This window comes from Falco cherrug, chromosome 1 (genome assembly GCF_023634085.1).
Source record: "Falco cherrug isolate bFalChe1 chromosome 1, bFalChe1.pri, whole genome shotgun sequence".
NCBI classification, from domain to species: Eukaryota; Metazoa; Chordata; class Aves; order Falconiformes; family Falconidae; genus Falco; species Falco cherrug.
The window spans coordinates 120518186-120539041 of record NC_073697.1 but is presented as its reverse complement, the minus strand read 5'-3'; the positions used below and the strand labels follow the sequence as shown (position 1 = coordinate 120539041).

General features: G+C 57.2%; 3 protein-coding genes across 5 annotated transcripts; all 3 read right to left on the bottom strand.

Moving 5' to 3' along the window:
• Nucleotides 1–401: 401 nt before the first annotated feature.
• Nucleotides 402–5883, bottom strand: LOC106631679 (CMRF35-like molecule 2). 2 transcript variants are annotated; one of them, XM_055728326.1, is made up of 7 exons: nt 5737–5883; nt 5312–5650; nt 4412–4568; nt 3477–3583; nt 2866–2918; nt 2150–2287; nt 402–1887 (listed from the first exon to the last, which is right to left on the bottom strand). In XM_055728326.1, exons 1-7 carry the CDS (start codon nt 5774–5776, stop codon nt 1753–1755), a joined length of 969 nt encoding a protein of 322 aa, XP_055584301.1. In that variant the 5' UTR covers nt 5777–5883; the 3' UTR covers nt 402–1752. The 2 variants fall into 2 exon arrangements, with proteins under 2 accessions (XP_055584301.1, XP_055584304.1); XM_055728329.1 differs by having other exon boundaries at nt 1837–1973.
• An 80-nt stretch (nt 5884–5963) lies between these two features.
• CD300LD (CD300 molecule like family member d) lies at nt 5964–11428 on the bottom strand. The gene is made up of 5 exons (XM_055728336.1): nt 11000–11428; nt 10266–10601; nt 9726–9813; nt 6837–9534; nt 5964–6727 (listed from the first exon to the last, which is right to left on the bottom strand). The coding sequence occupies exons 1-4, from the start codon at nt 11031–11033 to the stop codon at nt 9168–9170; spliced, it is 825 nt and encodes a 274-aa protein (XP_055584311.1). The 5' UTR covers nt 11034–11428; the 3' UTR covers nt 5964–6727; nt 6837–9167.
• An 884-nt stretch (nt 11429–12312) lies between these two features.
• On the bottom strand, nt 12313–14856 carry LOC102046002 (CMRF35-like molecule 8). Of its 2 annotated transcripts, XM_055698245.1 has the most exons (5): nt 14780–14856; nt 14182–14511; nt 13457–13556; nt 13029–13153; nt 12313–12998 (listed from the first exon to the last, which is right to left on the bottom strand). In XM_055698245.1, the coding sequence occupies exons 1-5, from the start codon at nt 14820–14822 to the stop codon at nt 12577–12579; spliced, it is 1020 nt and encodes a 339-aa protein (XP_055554220.1). In that variant the 5' UTR covers nt 14823–14856; the 3' UTR covers nt 12313–12576. The 2 variants fall into 2 exon arrangements, with proteins under 2 accessions (XP_055554220.1, XP_055554217.1); XM_055698242.1 differs by having other exon boundaries at nt 12313–13153.
• Nucleotides 14857–20856: the final 6000 nt, after the last annotated feature.

The following is a 20856-nucleotide window of genomic DNA, read 5'->3' as shown; positions in this document are numbered from 1 at the left end:
AAAAATCCAACTGATTCCTCCTCCCGACTCCTTCAGAGAAGGGGTGTTATTATCTCCAGTAATAAATGGGGGAGCAGGAGGAGCAATATGTGATTTTCCTTTTTTTCCCCAGTTCCACTTGAAATTTGTGTCAGAAGTTTGTCCGCATGGGTAGGGAGGGGTTTGTTTTCCCTTTTTTCCCAGCAATGGCTGGAATCTGGCTGGATGCTAGTTTTCATTACAAATTTCAGCAATGCCTGTCTGTGCCGTCGCTGCTTGTTCCCTGTGTGCTCCCTCCTCTGAAGCCCAGCCTCATGCAGGGTGAGAAGGAGGGATCCCACCCCCTGGCCAAACACAGGAGGAATTCTGCTTATATAGGAATATAAGCTTATATAGAAGTAACCTATAGGAGTAACCACAAGTCTTGTACCACAGACATTTACTTCCAGCTGTCTTTGGTTTTGACAGAGCAGGGATACTCCACGTGGCTTCTCAAATGAAATAATTACAAAAACACTGAAACAAAGCTTTGCAGCAGTTAACCAAGTGAATGAATTCTCTCCAAATGAACCCCTGAAATATGCTTGGCTCAGCCTCACAAATAGATGCTTAACCTGGTAACCTGTTTTTGGGGGGAGTGGGTTGTCATGATGGATGAATTGCCTGGCCCGGGGCAGGAGCAGAGGGAATACAGAGGAGAGCACTGGCACGCAGAGGCAGGACCATGCCCACAGCACAGTGGAGTCCTTGCCCCTAAAGATCTGGGTTCCCATGCTGCTGGCATCCAGCTGGGCACCAGCAAGGGGCTGGACCTGCTTTCGGGGTGATACTCTGCAATCAACCCTTTAGCGAGGTGGAGAACTGATGTACAAACACAGCCAAACACTGCACTAGATGCTATCGGATTCTCAGTTGCTGTCACTGATAAAGGAGCGATAATTTACTCAGAGGAATGTACTTGTGTGTGCCACAAAATAAATAATCAGCAAAGCAGAGAAGAGCAGGGTCATGGTTACAGCCCATCCACGTGCCCCCAGCCTGGGGTTCCTTTGGGGTGGTGGGGGAGGCAGAGCAGGAGCAACCCCCCCTGGGGACTATGAGACCAGGGGGGTCAGGGGAGACCCAGCTGCTGCACAGGAGGGATGGGAGCACCTCTGCCATCTCCCCTGCATCGAGATCCCAGTGCACTGCACCCTCCACCCAAGCCCCCTGGTATTTGAATACAATGAATGCACTTGGATATAATGAATGCACTCGGGTACGACATTTCCTGCTGTCCTGCTTCCCAGGAGCTGTCAGCTCTGCCTGGCATTGGCATGAAAAAACATCAGTCTGAGGTGACCACTGGGTTTGGAGCTTTAGCCCACGTGAATAACGCAGCCAAAAGGGCAAGCAGGGTGGGTGCTGGGTGCAGGGACCCAGGCAGCCCACCCACAACCTGCAGTCCACTCTCACCTCCCACCGCCAGGCTCCTCCACACCCTGCCTGGCTGGTCTCTGCGCTACCCCAGTGCAACGGATAGTTTTCTACTCCCAGCACCATTGCTGTACAGGTGAGGTCTCCAACTGCAGAGGAATGATTTCATCTTCAACTTGCTCTGCACCTCCTGCTCAACCTCATCCTCTTTGAGGTTGCTCCAAGGAAATGTCTAAGCCTATGAGAGCAGCAGCTCAACTGTCAAGCCAGCCTGAGCAGAAAGCCAACCCGATGTCCCCTGTGTGTGTGTCCCCGGGGCTGTGGCAGCGGGAGCAGAGGGTGGGGCCGGGGGCTGGCTCACACCTCCCTCACTGCGCTGGAGGGCTCTTCTCTGGGCTGTGGAGCCAACGGCACATTGGCATATATCTCCTGCTGCTCCATCGAGGACTTGTGCACACTGGCATATGTAGCCTCTTTTTCCTCTTCCAGATACTAGGAAAGGAGGGAGATAAACAAAAAACATCCTTCTGCTGGAACCTCTCTCAGCTGCTTTAAGCACCCAGGAACAGCTGTGGGGACTGGAGAAGGCACCCACATTCATTATCCAGGGTCATTTGCACCCCAGCTTGGCATGTCCCTTTGCAGCCCCCTCCCTACCCACTCAACCCATCCTGCTGCCCAAACTGTCACCCACCCACCGCCCCCAGCTTTCCACCCACCACCTCAAGCTTGGCACTGCTTTGCATCCTCCTACCTTATTGCTCTGCTTGACCTCCATGTATTCCGTCGCGGTGTTCACCGAGCAGCGGAAAGCTTCGACATTGCTGTACAACTGGCTCTCCGCTATGCCTGTGCAGTGGTTAATGACCGCGTAGTTCAAGGCATCTGCTCCCTGGCACATGAAGGAGAGGGACAAACTCTTAAGATGCTGCTGCTCCCCTGCCCGCAGCCCACAGCCCATCCTGCTGCCTTTCCTGATAAGAGCTGATGGCTGCAGGAGCGCTGGGGGGGAAAGTTAACCTGCAGCAAGGGCTGGCTCAACATTCCCCAGGGGAAATCCCATTAGTGACACCAGCCCCTCCTCGAAAGCTGCCAGAAAACTTTAGAAAATAGTTCCCAAGCAGTGACGGCAGATCAGCTGCCCTGCAGCCTCCTCAGGTGTGCTTTGCTGCAGGTTCCTAAGGCCGTTTCACCCAGACAAACAGCTCCCATGCTTGGAGGCGCTGGGCGAGAAACCTCTCAGCTCAATCCTAAATCCCCTTCCCAGGAATACTCTGCAATAGTCACATGAAATCCCTGGTTATGTCTTTCTGCTGGCGAGCAGAGCCCAAAGGATGCCTCCCAGCCTAAAGGGCCATCAACCTGGCTGAAAGCAAACGGCTCTAGCTGCTCGTTTGCTCAGTGTAACATCTCCCCTTCCCAGGTGAGCTCGGAGCATGTCACCCCAAGACTTTGTGTAGTTTGCCTTACTGTATGCGAAGCACTGCGAGTCCTGTCCATCTCTACAGCTGCTCCGGAGGGGGCTGGGTGAAGCAGGGACATGGTTAGACACAAGTGAAACCAGACAAAATGTATTAAAAAACCATGGTGATGCTGCAAATCGCACCATAAAGAGGGCAGGGAACCTGTTGCTCCATCAACCATCTAAGCTGGAGCAGTTCTTCAAATAAAACCAGACCGCACCTGCCAGCTGGTGATGTCCCCTCCGGCCCTCCCTGGTCCTTCAAACACTGGCCTTAAACTTTGCACCAAGCCTAGTGCAAGCCTGGCCTATGCAGCTGAACATGTCTGGAGAAGCTGATGGTACCCACACAAATTCAAGCAGGTGCTGTGCTGGGCAGCACCCATCCTGAGAGCTGCTGTTCCCCACTTCCCGAAGGAATGAAACCTGTGGGATGGTCCCACCTCCCCTGGGGGATGGAAACCTCTCTGGTGGAGGTCTCAGTGATGGACCCAGGAACTGGAGGGGTCAGGAAGGGAATAGGGGAGAAAAAAAGACATACAGAGAAAAACCCAAATATATCAGAAGACAGGCTCTGGTGCAGAAACAGTGTGTGTGTGGCAGTGACAGCTTTGCTTACCCTTCTTCCTCTTCCTGGACAGTATTACCAAAATGCCAACAGCAACTGCAAGCAAAAGAAGAGCCACTACGATGCCTGGAGTGAGGATGTGCCCAACCACATCCAAGCTGCAAGAAAAAAAGAGGTTTTTTCTCCCACTTCTCCCTGGAAGCAGACTTGGGAGGGAGCAGCACGGAGCAGGCACGCAGGAAGCAGCTGTGGGTGACAGGATTTGCCCCTGGGAGGAAGGAAGCAGGTGTGGTGGTGGTCATGTGCAAGTTGGGCACGGAGCAAAGCAAACTGAAAACTGCAGAATAAAATGGGCACTCAGGTCTAAGAGCTGCTGCACCTTCACTGTTTGAAGGATGAGTTCTGCACCTAATTTTGCTTTGGGTTAGTTCCACAATTTGTTGACTTTGTTGTAATGGGCAACCAGGCAAAGTGTGCCAGCTTCCCTTGAGCATGCTGATGGGAAGCCTCAGCTTTTGCTTGCCTCCTGCATCACCTCCAAGGGAAAGGAGAAGGGAGGAAGCTCTGCTGCTTTGGTCTAGTGCTTTATCAGCCGTCTGCTGTGTGACTACAAAGCAGAACAGGACCCAGCTCAGCACTTGGTTTCCCATCAGCAAATGGTGTCTCTGAGTTTTGGGGAAGGAAATAGCGTGAATTCTGCAGCTGGAAACCACCAGTTCTTGCATGGGGGGAACCTGCGCCTTGCTTAATCTGCAAGACTGATGCGGAACAAGCAGGGCTTTGGCAGAGCCAAGCAACCAGGGGCACAGGGATTATTTTCCATGTGAAATGGCTGGCTGAGGGGATGAAACACTGGTATCTAAAGGCAAAAGCAGGAGGTCTGAATCCTTAAAGGAGGTGTGAAGAGTCCAGAGGGCTGCAGGGGTCCAGCTGCAAAGAGACCTCATGGAGGGAGGTGGGTGCTGCAGGCAGGAGCTGGTACTCACTGTGGAGGGCTGGAGCCTTTGTTGTGTGAGAGATCGGATCCTGGTTGCACAGCTTTCTCCCGGGGAGCTGTCTGTGTGGGGACTGATACAGAGCTAGTGGGATCGGGGCACTTGGTGGTGGTGGTGTAGGGTGATGCTGGGGAGAAGGAAGGAGGAGCTGTAACAGGAAGAGGAGAGGCTCAGTCAGTCTCCATGGGGAAAAATGCTGTGGGCCTTGCAGTGAGTCAAAGGTGACCCACTTACAGTCACACCAGGAGAATCTGGGTCCCCTCTGCCACATCCAGAGCATGCTCCTTGAGGTGGGAGGGCTGTAAACCCTTGCCCCTGCCCAGGAGGCTTTTTGCAGTCCTGATCCCCTCCAAAACACCCACACAGCAGAGCTCACTCTGCAGTTACGGGGGTCTAGGCACCCCATGCCCAGCCCAGTACTAACACAACAGCCTTGTATGAGTGTCCCACCATGGGGGCTGGTCTCTGGCAAGGGGACAGAGAGGAACATTCCCTAAGTGCAAGCCCTGGTGCCTACAGCAGGAAATGGGGGGGAGCATGGTGGGGTGAGAAACTCCCCAGTATTATAAAACATAAAATTATAAGATAAGGCAAGGAGAGCACAAACAGGACTGGCAGGATTTGATGAGAGGGTACAAGAGCAGGGTAGCACAGCCCGGCAATGAGGGTGGCTGACCCTGGGGTGCCAAAAAGGGGCTGTGGTGAGACATGGGCATGGAGAATGGGTGAAAGCAGCATCTGACATGGTGGCAGCCTGGTGACACACCCTGGGGCTGCCCCACATGGCATGGGCACCCACATCCTCCAGGCTGCCCCTCACCGCAGCCCCCGCTCCCAGCACTCGGAGGGGGACACACCAACGCTGGACCTGGGGGACCCGTAAGTACTGACCTGGGGACACGATCACCTTCACACTGTCCTTGTCATCAGGCCACAATATGCTGTTTCGCACCCCGCAGAAGTAGCTGCCCTCATCACTCTTAACCAGACCCTCCATGGTCACCGTGAAACTCTGCAGGTTACGATTATCACGGATGGAGAATCGGTCCTGCCGCACGTAGGGCCGCGTTTCCGAGGTGATGACAATGTCATGATTACAGGTCAGAACTGTTCCCCGTTTGCACCAGTATTTCGGCAACATCTCCTGGCTAGACTTGTACGTGCAGGTGACCGAGAGGGACTGCCCCAGGAATCCTTGCACGGCGCCGGGCCCCCTCACCGCCCAGCAGCCTGCGGAGACACGGGGAGCCGCGGGAGCGCTGTCGCCGCGCCCGTCGGGGCTGCCGCGGGGCTCGGGGGCTCCGGGCCGGCCTTACCTGGCAGCAGCGCCCAGGTGAGCAGAGGCAGGAGCTCCATGGCTGCTCCGGGACGGCGAGGCTCGGTGTCCAGCCGTGCCCGGTTCCTCGCTGCGGGGCTCCGGGGCCACGCTAGCGGCACCGCCCCCACCCCCCACCCCCACCCCGCGTCGGAGCGGAGCGCTGGGACCCGCGGGGCTGCCTGACGGCGGGGGTCGCCCGGGAAAGGGCAGAGGTGTGGGGTGACACGGAGAAGCTTTATTGTGGCCGCCGGCGGCGACGGGAGAGGCGCGGTGGGCCCCGGCGCTGTCCCTGCCCGCCCCGTCGGGGCCGGGCCGTGCCGGGGCAGAGCGGCGCCGGCTGCGGCCGGGGGGTCCCCAGCGGGTGCTCAGCCGGGGCACGGCTCCACGCACGGCCCCCAGCCCTGCAACTGCAGCCCGGCCAGCGCCGGCGAGTAGCTCAGGGGGCTGGAGCTGCCCCTCGGGTGGCCGGGGGTCTTCGGACGGAGGCTGGGAGCTGGCCTGAGGCTGAGGGGCTGCCAATGCGACAGGGGGACGGAACAGTGTGTGCCCGCCCGTCACTGGCCTGCCCCTTTCCCTTGCCACCCCCCCACGGCCAGGTGCCATCTCGTCCTGGCCCCCAGCATGATGGTCACTGTTGCTGGGGGGGCGGGGAAGACACATGCAGGACACGATCACCTTCCCCGCGTTGCTCTTCCCTCCTGCGGCTTTGGCCATTGACCCCCCCCAGCAGTAGGTGCCCATAGCTGGCCCCTCCACGATCACTGTCAAGGCCCGGTGCGCGCAATTGTCCCAGATGGAGAATCGGTCCAGCCACACCACAGGCTGCAGCTCTGAGGTGGTGACAATGTCAGCAGCACAGGTATAAATTTTTGCCAGTTTGCACCAGAAATTATGCTTTGTCTCCTGGCCAGGCTGGTGTATGCAGGTCACTGAGAAGGACTCTGCAAGGAATTCCTGCATGATGCTGGTCCCCATCACCACTCGGCAGCCTGCCAGAGGCACACAGAGCCGCAGGAGAGCTGCCACCACACCGACACCTCCTGCCCCATCAGGCTGGTCCCATGTGGGCCAGAGCCCCAGGCATCCCCTCAGCCCTACCTGCCAGCAGCATCCAGCCGAGCAGCAGCATGAGCAGCATGGACAGGCTGGCTTGGGCCGTGTCTGGGGCTTTGCTTCCTCCACTGCCTGGGGTACCCAACCCGTTGCCGGAGGTTTAGCAAGAACATGGGGTTTCTTATTTTTTCCGGCCTCAACTGACTTCCAGCCTCCTCTATCACTGAGAGCACTGCCATGAACTGATCGCTGAGCCCTCCTGCTCCACTGCTGCCCCTGCCCCAGGGGCTCTCCTTTCTGCCCCCAGCACAGCCCCCCCCACGGGGGGCAGTCCTGCCTCTCCCTGCCTCATTGCCACACTCCCCAGGGGCTCTGGCCAGGCAGGGCACCCAGCGGGGGTCTGCCTCTCAAGGGGTGGCTCAGCACTGCACAGGGGCTCCCTGAGCCCCAAACGTGCCCCCCAGGCTGGGGGCAATGCTCGCGTGTGGGCACCCTGTCCCCACCATGGGAAAGGCAGACGAGGAACCCCAGCATCCTGTCCCTGTGCAGCTGGACAGGAGCCCCCATTCCCGCTGCCCTGGCCAGCACATCCCTCCTGGCTGTCCCCAGCACAGCCCCTCTGCAGGGCACAGTCCCCATGCACAGTGCCCCTGTCAGGTCTCTCCAGGCCTCCCCTGTGTCCCCATCCCTTGTCCCCTGGAAGAACCAGCCCCTCCCAGTGTCCTTCCTTCTGCCCATCAGTGACCTGCTGAGCCTGTGCTGGGCTGGGCAAACCCTTCAGAAGAAGCTCCCAGGGGTGAGAGGGGGTTTGGGGATGGGCAGGACAAATGCAGCCCATGCACAGGGACCAGACCCGTGCTGGGTGTCACAGAGTCTTTCTCCTACAGCCCCAGGCTGGTCCCGGCTCGGACCAAAGCCTCTCATGCAGACCAGCTGCTGATACCATCACAGCTCCATTCCTAGCAAAGGCTGGGAGGCAGCTTTATGGCCAACGGTTGGTTCTAATTCGGTGGTGCTGAGGGTGTTCCTTGGTGGAGACACAACTGAGCTGTCCCTGACTTGTGCCTGGCCCTGATCCTTGGCCCTGACAGTGGCTGCCTATGGGTGAAGGGTCCCTGCCCAGAGCATCACCGGGGCCAGGCTCTGGGCTGCTGGGTGTCCCTATGCAGTTGCTCCTGCATCCCCTCCCCTGCAGGGGACAACCTGGGAGCCCTGCAGTTCCCCATGGCTCTGACTTGGAGCTGCTCCCTACATGTGGTGGCTTTGGGGCAGGGCTGTCCCTGCCTGACAGTGCCAGGAGCTGTCATCCCTGGATGGGGCACTTGGGATGGGAGGTCTCACCTACTCCATCAGTGCCTCCTTCCCGGAGCTTCCCTGCTCCTGCCTGCTCACTCAGGAGGTGGCACCGGCCAGGCCCAGGAAGATGAGACCCTTCAGACCCACCAGGAGCAGACAGTGAACATGGAGTTGGGACCTCAGTGGATGGAAGCACAGCCCTGGCCCCCATGCCCCTGGTGGGTTCCCAGCCCCTGGCTGGCAGGAGCAGGCAGTGGAGCCACAGGCAGAGCGAGGTGTGGGGGCCCTGGCCGTGCTCCCCAGCTCTCTCCCTCCTGGGCAGCCAAGCTGCTGCATCTGCAGTGGAGGTTTTGCCACGTGGGGCCAGAGTGGGCTGCAAATTGCTGGTTTGTGCCGGCTCCTGGCACCTCGGCCATTTTAGTTCCTTAAACAAAGCTGAAGAGCAACAGCTCTCCTCCAAAGCTGCCTGGGGCGATGCCATTGAAGCTGGTTGTGCCATGAGATGTGGGACTTGTCATAGCCCTGAGGAGGATGGAGGCAGCCACGCTGCTCTCCCTGACGTGGCTGTTAATGCCAGCCACCCTGTGGGACACAAGCACACGTAAGGAGCAGGGTTTCTGCAGGGTCTCAGCAGTGCGCTAGTGCCTGCTTTTTGGAGATGGCAGAACCTGGGAAATAATAGGAGCAAGGAGAAAAGAAGCCCGTGGTGCAGCTGGGTGTGATGTGAGCTTTGCTCTCAGGCTGAGGGTGGCATGTTGCCGTGGTGGGGGAGACAGCTGGGGGAGGACACTGTTCCCCCACGCTTGCTCAGCTGGAGATGGGCATTTGGTTGCATCAGGCAGGGCTGGCAGGGTGAGGGCTCCTCTCCCCACACCAGGTCTCAGCTGGGACATGGTAGAGCTGGCACCCACATGGCCCCCCTGTGGTGCTGCAACATGTCCCACACATCAGCACGGCAGCCACCAGTGCCCTGGGCAGAGCTGGCAGTTGAAGGAGGGAGCAGGCAGGCAGACAAACAGACAGGCACCCGCAGGATACTCAGTCTTTATTGCAAAATTATCTTCAGTCTGCAGCTCCAGCTCAGCAGATGCAGCCTCTCTGTGCCCCAGACCCTCCTGTCTCCAGCACAGGGGATGCCAGGAGGGGCTGAGACTTCGCAGGGGGAGAAGCACCCAGAGCCAAGCAGCTGCTGGCATGGGGCAGCTGTGGTGGGTGGCATAGCCTCAGTAGGGTCGGGGGCAAGGGAGCAGGAGGGCATCCCTGGGGTCCTGAGGTGGTTGGGGAGGGAGGGCAGGCCGGTGTCCTGGCCGCCTCAAAGAGCTGCAGGTCTTCCTGGCCGCAGGTCCTGTGCCGGCTCCTCACCCAGGTGGCCCCACATGCCAGCATCAGCGCCACCAATACCTTCACGCTGAGGAAGAGCAGCAGGTAGGTAACACTGAGCTGGGACCTGGGTAGCAGAAAGGAGATGATGCCAGAGCCTAAGTAAGGTCTGGGCAGCAAGGATGGGGACTGGGGCACTTGCATGTCTGCCAGCTGCCCGCTTGACCCTGGGATGCTCCTGGGGGCTGCTGCAACCAGGGAGACCCAGGGCTGGGGGATGCTGCCGGTGGCTTGCCCAGACCCTGAGCCCTGACTTACACCACTGCAGGCTCCCCAGAGCCTGTGGGGTACGGGGAGTTGGTGGCCAACAGGCTCATGTCACTGTCCTTGGTTGTGGCTGAACCAGCTGTGAAGAAAACAGAGTCAGAGCAAAGCGGAGTCCCCTCCGGCACCCTGTCCTGCCCCCTGCACAGGGAGTCTCTGCCCTGAGACTTTGTCCATGGAGGTGCAGGAGGAGGAGAGGGGGGTCCCTAGGCAATGTGGTGGGTGCTGAGGAGGAGGAGGAAGAAAAAAAGGGGGTTTACTGGGAGGAACTGGAAACCCTAAAGGATGGGCTCGTGGAAGCTGAGACACTGAATGGGAGGCTCTGCTCTGCACGAAGCTCTGTGCACTCTTCTCCATCCCTTGTCCAAATTTGTAACAGGACAGCCTCCAGCAGGTCCTGGTGCCTGCAAGGAGCTTGTTCCCTCTTTGAGAACCCCTGTGTTCCCCTGGCTGGGGAGGCCTTGTCCCCAGTGTTGTGACCCAAATGACAGGCTCCATAGCACGCCCCTGCCTTGCTCCCAGCCCTGGCTTTACCTGTGGAGACTGTCACCTCGGTGGTGTGCCACTGGTTGAACCACCATCTCCTCCTCACCCCGCACGAGTACCAGCCTGCGTCCCCCAGAGTGACACTTCCCAGTGTCACCGTGAATGAGTGTGCCATGTGGTTGTCCCTGATGGACACCCTGCCCTGTGTCACCATCACCTCTGAGCCATTGGTTTGGGCAATGTAGGTGAAGCAAAACCAGAGGAAGCTCGGGCGGCACCAGTACTTGGAGTAGAGCTCATAGCCTGGCTCATAGCTGCAGGACACTGTCAGTGAGCCACCCTGGTCAGCCATCACTTTCATGGGGCCCGTCACTGCCCAGCCACCTGTGGGGGACAGGGAGAGATGCTGCAAGCATGTACCAGCATTTACCTGGGGAATGGGGAGGGATCTGAGCCCTGGATTCCCTGGAGCACCCTGTCCCAAGGGAGGCTGTGCACCAGGGAGCAGTGCTGAGATATCCCCAGTCATCAAAACAGAGCCCCTGTCAAGCGTATGTGTCATTAAATGAGCCAAAAGCCTTACTACCAGCGTTCATATGACAGCAACACAAGCATATCTCAGAGATCACCCCTGTAGCCATCCACTGGCCACAAGAAAAGGAGAGTATCAGCTGGGCTCTTGCTGTGACCATGGTGGCTCCCTGGGCTGGTTCAGTCCCAGCCTCTCTGCAGCTCTGCCCAGAGTCTGTGGGGTGGGAAGTGCCTGTGCTCCTGGGTCTCACCTGGGAAAAGGGTCCAAACCAAGAAAATCCTCATTTTCCAGCTTCTTCCTCCTGATGCAGATTTTCCCCTGTGGTTATTCAAGAAGCACCCTGTGGGATGGAGCCAGTTTCACAGCACCCAGGCGTCCCAGGAGTTTCCCAAGACTCCTTCTCCAGTCGCTTCCTTGGGCAGTGTTTACCCGCAAGCCCTAGATGTCTTGTCTAAAAACGGTTGCTTCCTTCCCTTCTGCCAGGGACCATGACTCACCCTGGGGGTGTCTCATGAGAGAAACTCTGCTTTTGCTCTGAGGCACCCACTGATTCCCAGCCAAATGCCAAAATGCAGCAGGTTCCTCTATCGTGATGCTGATCCTGGAGTAGGGCACAGCCCCTTCCCTGTGCACACAGCCTGAAGGGCTTTGGGAAGATTTGCAGCGGAGTGGGGGTCCAGGGACCAGGCTAGAGAGAATGCATGTCAGCCCCTGTGGGTGGACTGGTTGAGATTGCTGGGACACCCTCCCAGTTGTGATGGACTGGGGTGATGGGCTGGGATGATGGACCGGGATGATGGACTGGGATGATGGACAGCCATCCTCACTGCACTGCTGGTCCCTGGCTCCCGAGCTGGCTGTCAGTGAAAGCTGGGCTGGTTTTGTTTGTTTTCTCAAGCAGAAGTGTCTTATTTCCCCCCCAAAACTGCCTTTTTTGGCACAGCTGTGGCTTTTGAGTGACAACACTCTTTTTCTCCAAAAATTAAATGTTTTCCACTGAAAGTTTTAGAAACCCAAACACATAAGCAAAGCCACTTCCCTGGCAGCTGCCTTGCCGTCGGCTTTCTTCCTCCATGCCCCTTGGAAAGAGCAGAAAGCACAAACCCTGGACCTGCAGGAGGCTAAGGCAGCTCCTTCCTCCTTGCCTTCCTCTCCTTGTCCCCACCATGGCAAGAAGAAGCTCTGGGTTTTCCTTCTGGTCTTCAAGTAACCCCCTTCATTCCCAGCAAACAGCCTGAATGGCTATGAGCCAAGTTGCCGCAAACAGCAACAAGATCTAAACCCGAGAAGTGTCTGGAGATCACAAACCTGCTTTCTGCTGAGAAGCCTCCCTGGCAAGGCTGGGCAGCCAGGGCTCCAGCCGCCTCCCCAGCTGCTCTCATCCCCCTTGCTTTGAGTGTCGGTTCCCATCGCCCCCTCCCAACATAGCCCAAGCAGTACCAGGGTATCCCAGGGACCCCCACAGGGGACAGCAGCAGCACAGTGGTTCTGTGGGTGCACCAGATTGTCCCCTCTCCCCTCCAGACCGAGTTCCTGCAGAGGAATTTTTTTTATTGGCTTTATGTGAACCCAAAGCAATCTGTTTGCTGCTGAGCTGGGCAAACAACCCGCTCCTCAGCCTGTGCAGGAATCAGGGAGGGGTTGGTTGGTGATGGAACAGCAGCAGCCACTTCCTGCTCCTTCGCCTCTGCTGCCACAGCGATGACATCCCCAGGGGTGATCACAAGGACATCCCTGGGGGTGACCCAGCAGGGACTGTCTGCCCATGAAGGATGCTTTGCTAGGAGTAAACCTCTTCTCCTGGAGAATGTTGGCTGGGCATCTCCGTCACCTCCTGCTGACACAGGGTGTTTGTGAGGATGCTGGTGTTCTCCAGCTTGAGGTTTGGTTCTGTGTCACTGTGGCCACCCTGGCCAGGGGACAGCGTGTCCCCACAGCCCTGGGGCACAGCTGGGCAGTGTGGGGGCTGCCCAGGGTGAGCAACCACACTGCATGGGCCCTGCCTGTGCTGCCCACGCTGCCCGCACCAGGGGCTCTCACCTCTGCCAAGTTCAGCAAGTTGTCGTAGACGGGGCTGTCATCCAGCTCTGTGGCAATGCCTGGTTTGCGGGGGGCAGCACAGACTTGGGTGGCAGAAAGAACAGACTCAAGGGCAGGTTTTCTGTGTTGCTGGGAGTGGGGAGCTCCCTGCAGCCCCGTGCCCAGGGTGGGTTTGTCCCCCATGTCCTGGGATGGGCACCGGGGTGTGCCTGGGACAGGGCACACAAGGGCAGCATTACCTTCCCTCCTCCTGCATCTCCTGCACAGGATGCAGAGGAGCCTGGTGGAGCCAGCAAGAGCCAGGAGGGAGAACAGGACCACCATAAGGGAGAGCAGGACCATGTTCAGGACTGGCCCCCCGGGGCTGGAGGTGAGGGGAGAGGCATTGGGCTGGTTCTCCCCCTCCCAAGACTGGTACTTTGTTTCTGCAGTGCCCTCCCGCAGTCCCTCCACAGCCAGCCTTGGGGAGGGAGGCAAAGCAGGACAGCAGCCTGGAACCCCACTTTTAGTCTGGTGTTGCATCACCCCAAGTGCCCAGACTGATGGATGAAGACACTTTGTGTCCCTGTGTGAGCCCCCTTGCACAAGGGCACCCACTGCTGCCCACAGCAGTGAAAAACCCTACCCTTCCCCATGCCCACCCTGTGCCCTAGGGCCCCAGGCTCACCCCATGGTGGTGGCATTTGTTGCGGGGGTATGCTCCATCATGGTGCTGGAGATCCAGGGGGTGAGGGTGGCCAGAGGAGCTGCTGGGGTAGCTGCTACTGCTGCAAAAACAAAGGCCCTGGTGGGAACTGAGGGTTGGAGGTGGCCATGGGTCACCCACATCTCCTCCAGCAGCAGGTGAATACTTGCCCGTGTCCCCTCCAGCCCATGCCTTTGCCCTGTCCACATCCTTGTGGGATGCACCCTGCCTGCCTGCCTCCCGCTGCATCTCCAGGCCATGTGTCCCATGGACAGACATCACCTGCCATGAACCAGAGGTTTCCTTGAGGCCAATGGGGTTTCATTCACCCTTTTTCCTTGTCTAGAAACTCAGTGTTGTATCATTTGGCCATCAGAGGTGGGTTTGGCAGGTACTCCCTGGCTCCAGCGCTGGGGCCTAGCACCAGTGCTTGCTGCCACGTGTAGCCGGTGGCTCTGCCATCCTGCCTGCATGGTGATGGGTGCCGGGAGCCCCAAAACCAGGCTAGGGCTGTACCCTGCATTGTGCTCTGCCTGCATCTGCCAGCATGCCCTGAAGAAAGCAACTTGTCACCCCCTCAAGGTCCCAGGGGATCTATCCTGCATCGCTGCCTCCTCCCAGGTCACTGCTGGCCCATGAGCCAGTGGTGTCTCCAAAAAAGGGTCCTAGCCAGCAAAACCTGCAGTGAACCAAACAACAGGGCTTACCTGGGAGCACCCTCACTGTCACTGGCTCCATCAGGTCGCTGCCTGTCCTCTCCACCCCGCACCAGTAACTCCCAGCATCTGTCTCAGAGAGGTTTTGCACGGTGAGCAGGACCACGCAGAAGATGTGGCTGTCCTGGATGGAGACCCGGCCATGCTGCTGGGGCACATCCCTGCCCGCCGTCTCCACCACCTTGCGGCAAGAGTGCCGACTGGCCCCCTCGCACCAGTACTTGTTGTAGTCCTCATAGCCCCGGGGGTACCAGCAGCGGAGGGAGAGCTTCTCCCCAGCGTGGCCACTGACCTCCCTGGGGACAACCAGAGCCTGGCAAACTGCAAAGAAACCCACCGTGACACCAGAGAGAAACAGGGCTGCAGTCAACCTTCCCCCAGGCCCCTCCTTCTTGGCTCCCTTTGGAAAGAAGCACTTTGGGAGGACCCCATCTGCTAGCTTTTAGCTGTAGACATGCCTGCCGATGGGAGGCTTTGGCTCTGTTGGTGCCTGACATGGAGCCTGTGCCCTGGGGGGGCTCAGCAGCCCCAGCCCCTTGGTGCCAGTGGGAGCCAGAGCATCACCAGTGCGGTCAGAGCCTGTCCTCACCTGGCAGAAGGAGCCAGCTCCAGCCCAGCAATATCCCCATCATCCCACTTTGCTCTGGAGATCAGCATCAGCCTCCTGTGCAGGGTGGTGAGCTGGGGGATGCTGAGCTGATGTGTGGTCTCGATGTCTTTTGCTGCTCTTTCCTCAGGCAGGAGGCGGTGGCGAAGCACGCTGCTCTGCAGCTGGGTTATTTTTATCTGGCCGGGCTTCGCCTTGAGGTTGGGGTTTTTCTGCTGTGGGTGAAAAGCTGCTGAGATGCTTTTTGCAGAGTGGCACATCTGAAGCACACTGGGGAGGGTGGGCAGCTGCAGAAACAGGACATAGGACTCCATGCACCTCATTTGACAGGGCAGTGTAGGAGAAGAGGGGTCTTCACCTCAAACGGCTGCTGCAGGGAGATGCTGGAGCACATGAGCTGAGTGGAGTTTCCAAGGCCAAAACAGGGCAAAACCAGCCTGGAAGTTTTAATCTTTGCTTGATCTTTGCAGAACCCACCTCACGTTCCTGGGGGTGTTGGAGGCTGTGTGTTGTGGTGCTCCCTCTTGGCCAGGCTAAAGAGTGATGCCAGGATGGGCTTAGACTCCCCGGTGCCCGGAGGGTGTCACCTCAGCCCCTGGCCTGCTTTTCAGCTGAGAGGGACATGCCAGACCCTGCCAGATCTCGGGGATGCAGGTGCCTGGCCCCAACCCTGGGCTCTGCTGGGGTCTGCGGCACTGAGCTGGTTTGGGGGGAGGCAGGAGACACAAGGCGTATGGAGAGTGAGGAACGGGAGTGATCCGGACATTGCCTGGAGCTGCTGTGTGGTGTGAGGGCTGTGGCTGGGCAACTGGGGTTGGCTCTGCCAGTGGTGCTTGCTGGGACAGAGCGACTGGGATGATGTGGGGCTTCCTCCTCCTCTGGCTTTCTTATCCCAGGTATGACTGTGCTGGGGCTCAGGGGAAAAGTGGGAGCATGGATGCATCACTACAGCTGGTCCAGGCAGTGGCTCTGCCTGTGTTCCCGCTCTCCATTTGGCACAGGAGCTTCTTGCCCATGATGAAGCCTGGGTTGCCCTTGGGAGCCAGTGGCACCCAGAGGAGCTCCCCTGGCCTGTGGCGGGGCAGGGATGGAGCTGAGCTTGGGCTTCAGCTTGGCCACTCACTGCCCAGGCTGCTGCTGCAGGGCTGTCCCCAAGCCCTTCATGCAGCATCTCTCCACTTGTTTTTCTTTCCATCCTTGTGGGCTTTCTTCCTCTTTCTAAAACTGCATTACACAGCAGGGTGATTATGTTTGGGTAGATGACGAGACCTACCCAAACAGGGGCTTTTACTTCTGCAGTTCCACTGCCTGGGATCTGCAGCTGAAACCTTGACATCTGCACAGGACACTTGTCTGGGGGAAATGGGACCCCCAGGACCCTCCCTCCACCACACCCTGCCCTTCAGCCCCTTTGCTCTGTGCAAAGACCTGGAGGGGAGGGAACAAGATGTCAGGTAAAAATAAAGAAGCAGAAGCATGAGGGTTGTATGGGAACAGGGGTGACCACGCTGGCCACAACACCCACCTCCTTCCGGGGTCATCTTTGAGTCACTGGGGACAGAGAGGGGACAGAGATGACTTCTTCAAGCACACGCCGATCTCCCCCACCTCCTCATGTGTTCCTCATTGCTGAGTACAAGGGCTGAGGAGGATAAGAAGGGGCTGCCAGGGTGCAGCATCCCCCAGTCCCCCACACCCTGGAATGGGGATGCTGGGCTTTTAACCCTTGATCAGGGGATATTTTAAACATATCCCAAATCTTTGGATCTTGTCTCATTTAATTACCTCATGGTAGGGTGGGGATAAGCAGCACTGCTGGCCTGCTGGCATGTGTGTTGTGCTGCACACTGGGGTCCCTGGTCCCATGTGGTATGGAGGGGACAGGGATTGCTTCTGCAGGATACAGGGAATGTCAGTGGGAGAGGCAGAGAGAGCTCAGGCAGCAGTTGGGAAACACAGCCTGGATGTGGGAGAGCTGCAGGGGATGCCCGTTCCTGGACATGGGGCTTTCTGGCAGTAAGGGATGAGCACAGAGCCGCTCAGTGTGTGTTCATGTAGATTGGTGGCAGTTCTGGAGCTCTGGAAACTGAAACTTCATCTCTCTTTTGAAAGTCCTGAAATGGAGGAGAAATGCTAAGATTTAGGGCATTTTGCAGGTCCACCTGCGCCAGAGCACAAAAAGCCCATATCTACATAATGCCTCTTCCTACAGGGTTTGTGAGCTGCTGCCTGGGACAAGCTGTTAAAGGGAAGGAAAAGGCTGGTGAGGGGAAAGGAGTGTGACCCCAAAGCCGGGCAGCTCCTCCTTACTGCACCCCAAAGCAAGGTGCAGCTCCTTGCTGCAGTGCTGGGAGCAAGGAGCACCCATGGGGTAAATTGCTTTGCTCCCCAGGAACTGCCCCATCCCCCTTTACCTGCCTCTTGGCTGGGCTGTTCTCGTAGTCAGGCTGTGTGCATGAGAAGCAGTAGCTGGAAGAGCTGGGGTTTATTTTCCACCTGCCCTGGAGCCTGTGCTGCCCGCAGCAAGCCCTGGTGTGTCCAGGAGCACTGATGCCAGGGTGGGAGAGCTGCTCCCTAGCAAGGTGTCAGGCACCGGCTCTCCTGGTGATGGTGTACTGCTGGTGGCATGGGAGCTGCAGCACACAGCAGTGCTGAGCTGCGGGATACAGCAGAGGACTGAGCTTTTCAAAACACAAAACAAGTGTCAGGCAGGACACCCTGCCCGTCAGGCAGGAGACAGACGCAAAGTTACCCTGCAAGGGTTTTTTGCATGCGAACTGGGGAGACGTGGGAGGTGTAGCTCTGCCACTGCTGGGCAAGGCGCAGTGAGTCCTTCCCAGCCTTCCCTGGGGGCAGGAGAAGGATTGGGAGAAGTAGCTCAGAGGTAGAGTTTCCAGCCGGAACATGCACAGAGAAGGTGCCTACGAAAGCACTTGCTGGCTAGGGATTTTGAAGGCAGCTTGCCTACTCAAAAGCAGCCAGAAGCACACCTTCAAAAAGTCACTTTGGTAGAGACACTGGGGGAATTTTCCAAGCCACATCTCTGCTATCACCATCAGATGAGAGCTATTGTTTCCCTTCGCTTTTCTGTTTCAGGTTTAGTCTCTGGGCAGGATGAGCAGCTTCCCAGCCCAGCGCAGAGGATGTGACCCCCTGGCACAGACCAGGGCCAGTTCCTGCCCATCACCACAGTTCTCAGGACCATGTTACCCTTCAGAGAGCTCCTGACTCTGTTGCACTGGCTGAAAGCAGGTCTCCTTCCTGCCCGTGCGGACATTGCAGCCATTTACAGCTGCCCAGCACTGACACCACAACTCCCACGTGCGGTTTTGCTCTGATATTTCACCTTTCAGCTGCTGGGCAAAGGGCCCCTGTTTGCAGCAAGGATGCTGGCCAGGGGGTGTCGTAAAGGGTTTTGCAAAGGGGATGGCTCTGGCTCAGCACCTCGGCTTCAAACCAACTCAGCAGCCTGTGAACATGCTCCTGGAGGGGAAGAGCAAGATTGGAGCAGGCAGGAGTGATGAGCTCTGCAGTGCTGATGCAGGAGTCTATGTCACACAAGGGGCTGTGATATTTATCCCAATTAAAACTAATGTCAGGCTGAAAGTGATGAAACCAGAAAGGAAGTGGAGCAATTCAGACAGAAACTGATGCAGCAGAGCGTGGTGTGGAGCCACAATGCCTGGTCCCCTGCAGAAACAGGGAGAGCCCTGCATGGAGTATACCCCACCACCACCACCCTGACACCCTCCAGCCAGGGGCATGGGTGCTGGGGTGCTGCGGACACCCTGGGGGGAACGAATAAACGCAGCCACCTGCAGAGGAGGCTGCAGCAAAGGGCAGGGGAGGGCACCCTGCTCCACACCAGCATCTCTGTGGGGCGGCTGTTGCAGGGCCAGGCTGCCCTGGTGGGGAGAGCTGGGTCCTGCCCTGCTCTTGAGCCAAGACCCCCTCTCTTTTGACAGCAAGTGGCTCAGGAAATGCAGGGCAAGGCTATTCTGTAAGAGAAGAAGCATTGCTGAAACACTTCTCGGGAATCCCACTGATGCATCCCGACAGGAATAAATCAGTTCGTCTTTTCATCTCAGCCTCACTTGGGGCTGGAACAAGCACTCACGTGTGGCTCAGTAGCCATGTCCGCGAGCAAAGCGGCCCTGGTGGTGGCAGAGCAGTCACAGGCGATGGGAACATGGCAGTGGGAGGTGAGCTGACACCTGCACTCCTGCAGCCCCTGCCTGGTGCCTCCCTGAGGGCAGCGATCCCAGCCCCTCTCCAGCAGCAACAGGACATGGAGTGACACGCTCAGACACTGGTTTTGCCCTGGTTCTGGTGAAATTCTGGGTCTGGGTTTAGTCTCTAGCAACGGCCTTAAAAAAAGGCTCAAAGCCCTTCTGGGACCGGTAGTAATTGAATCAATGAGTGCACCCCCTCAGTGCACGACCCAGCACCAACAGATCTCCAGCTCCCACCCCACCTTACCACCCACCGCCACAGCTGAGCCTCCCCAGAGCCCTCCTGTGCTGGTCTTCAAGCATTGGAACAGGCTGCACAGGGAGGTGGTAGGATCACTATCCTTGGAGGCATTTAAAAAAAAGTGTAGATGCAGCCTTTAGCCACACAGTTTAGTGGTGGCCTTGGCAGTCTGTGGTTAAGGTTTGACTTGATTTCAAAGGTCTTTGCCGACCTAAGTGATTCCATGATTTAATGACATTTCCACCCCCCACCCCATTCTGTTGTTTTTTTCTAGGGCCTTTGAAAAATAATCTGAGTGTTTCAGCCTGTGCTTTCACGAGCAGATTTAGCAACTTTGGTGAAATTTTCCTTTGGAGATAAGGCTGAATTTAATAATTTCTAATGCAGCTCCTTTAGTGCTGGCTGATTGAGCACACACTGTCTGATCTTTCCCTTCCACTGCCATCTCAGATAACCAAGATAAGCCCAAATCATTCCCAGATGTCCTGACTCAGCAAAGCTAGTAAAAGAGAGAAATACTTGCAGACTTCGTGGTGGTGGAGGGTTTAACTCCTGGCTGTGCCTCAGGCTGGACTGCTCAGCCAGAAAGGGCTAAAGCAGGGGTTGGTTATTGCAGTGAAATTAAGAAAGCAAAATTCAACAGAGGATGAAATTCTGACTCCTCCCTAGCTCATGGAGAAGGAATGACTTTGGTAGGACTCAGATCTCCAAAAAGTGTTGTACAGGCAGTCCAGGGAGATACTACAGCAGGTTAATGGTGTTAGGCAGCCGAGAGGGAGCAGGTGAGGGGGACAGTGAAGCAGGAATTCCCGAGCTGGATTTAAATCCTCCACTGTTGTAGCTGTACTTCTCAAGACAAACAAGTAATTAAGCTATCAGAGATACAGTATACCAGCAAACAGGCCAAACAATCGAGCTAAATTGCAGCTTCATTTGAAACCACTCCTGCCGTTTGCAGGTCATTTCCTCTGATTTCGTTGCTCTGCACTGATCTCAGCTGGTCAGCACTTGCTCAAGGGTATAAACTGCTCTCTGGCTCCCAGGATCTTCTGCTGGGGTCTGGAGGAGGTTGGTGGAGCAGGGGGGTTGTGGTGAGTGGTAGGAGAGGAGGGTGCTGCAGGTGTCAGACTGTTGGGCTCTGATAGAGCTGCTGATACCACTTATCTGCCATGGGTCGGGTCCTCCAGAGCCATAAAGCTGTATAAAGCCCTTGGAGCAGTGCCAGGCTGTGCTGGTGCCTTTTTGCTAGTGATCTGTGTTGTCTTATTAGGCTGCATTACACTTGGCGATCTCACAATAGACAGGAAAGCTGCCTTCCTCCTGAGAGCTGGTAAACCTGTAGGGCCGAGTAAGTCTCTGGTGTAACACCAGTATTTGCAGTAGGACAGGAGAATTTGGCTTTACAAGGCTCTCCTTGCTCAGCAGCAGCTCCTCATTGCTCTCCTTCATGACTCAGAAAAGGAAGACAAATGTTACTGGAGCTGAGATGGGCTAGAGGGTGTTATCTGAGCCCCAGAGCCTCTCCTGCAGCAGGGATGTGCCAGGAATCCCTCTCCAGAGGTGAGCAGGGCTGGAGTCTCAGACCT

Bases quoted from the DNA above. Each gene is read 5' to 3' on its own strand.
- LOC106631679 (XM_055728326.1), bottom strand. From the start codon at position 5,776: ATGGAGCTCCTGCCTCTGCTCACCTGGGCGCTGCTGCCAG. The intron at 5,651-5,736 runs GTAAGGCCGGCC...GTGTCTCCGCAG, and splicing joins CACCTGGGCGCTGCTGCCAG to GCTGCTGGGCGGTGAGGGGG. The intron at 2,288-2,865 runs GTAAGGCAAACT...TTCATGTGCCAG, and splicing joins CTCGCAGTGCTTCGCATACA to GGAGCAGATGCCTTGAACTA.
- CD300LD (XM_055728336.1), bottom strand. From the start codon at position 11,033: ATGAGGATTTTCTTGGTTTGGACCCTTTTCCCAG. The intron at 10,602-10,999 runs GTGAGACCCAGG...TGTCCCCCACAG, and splicing joins GGTTTGGACCCTTTTCCCAG to GTGGCTGGGCAGTGACGGGC. The intron at 9,814-10,265 runs GTAAAGCCAGGG...TTTTCTTCACAG, and splicing joins CGAGGTGACAGTCTCCACAG to CTGGTTCAGCCACAACCAAG.
- LOC102046002 (XM_055698242.1), bottom strand. From the start codon at position 14,822: ATGATGGGGATATTGCTGGGCTGGAGCTGGCTCCTTCTGCCAG. The intron at 14,512-14,779 runs GTGAGGACAGGC...GTTTCTTTGCAG, and splicing joins GAGCTGGCTCCTTCTGCCAG to TTTGCCAGGCTCTGGTTGTC. The intron at 13,154-13,456 runs GTGAGCCTGGGG...CCTCACCTCCAG, and splicing joins ACAAATGCCACCACCATGGG to CCCCGGGGGGCCAGTCCTGA.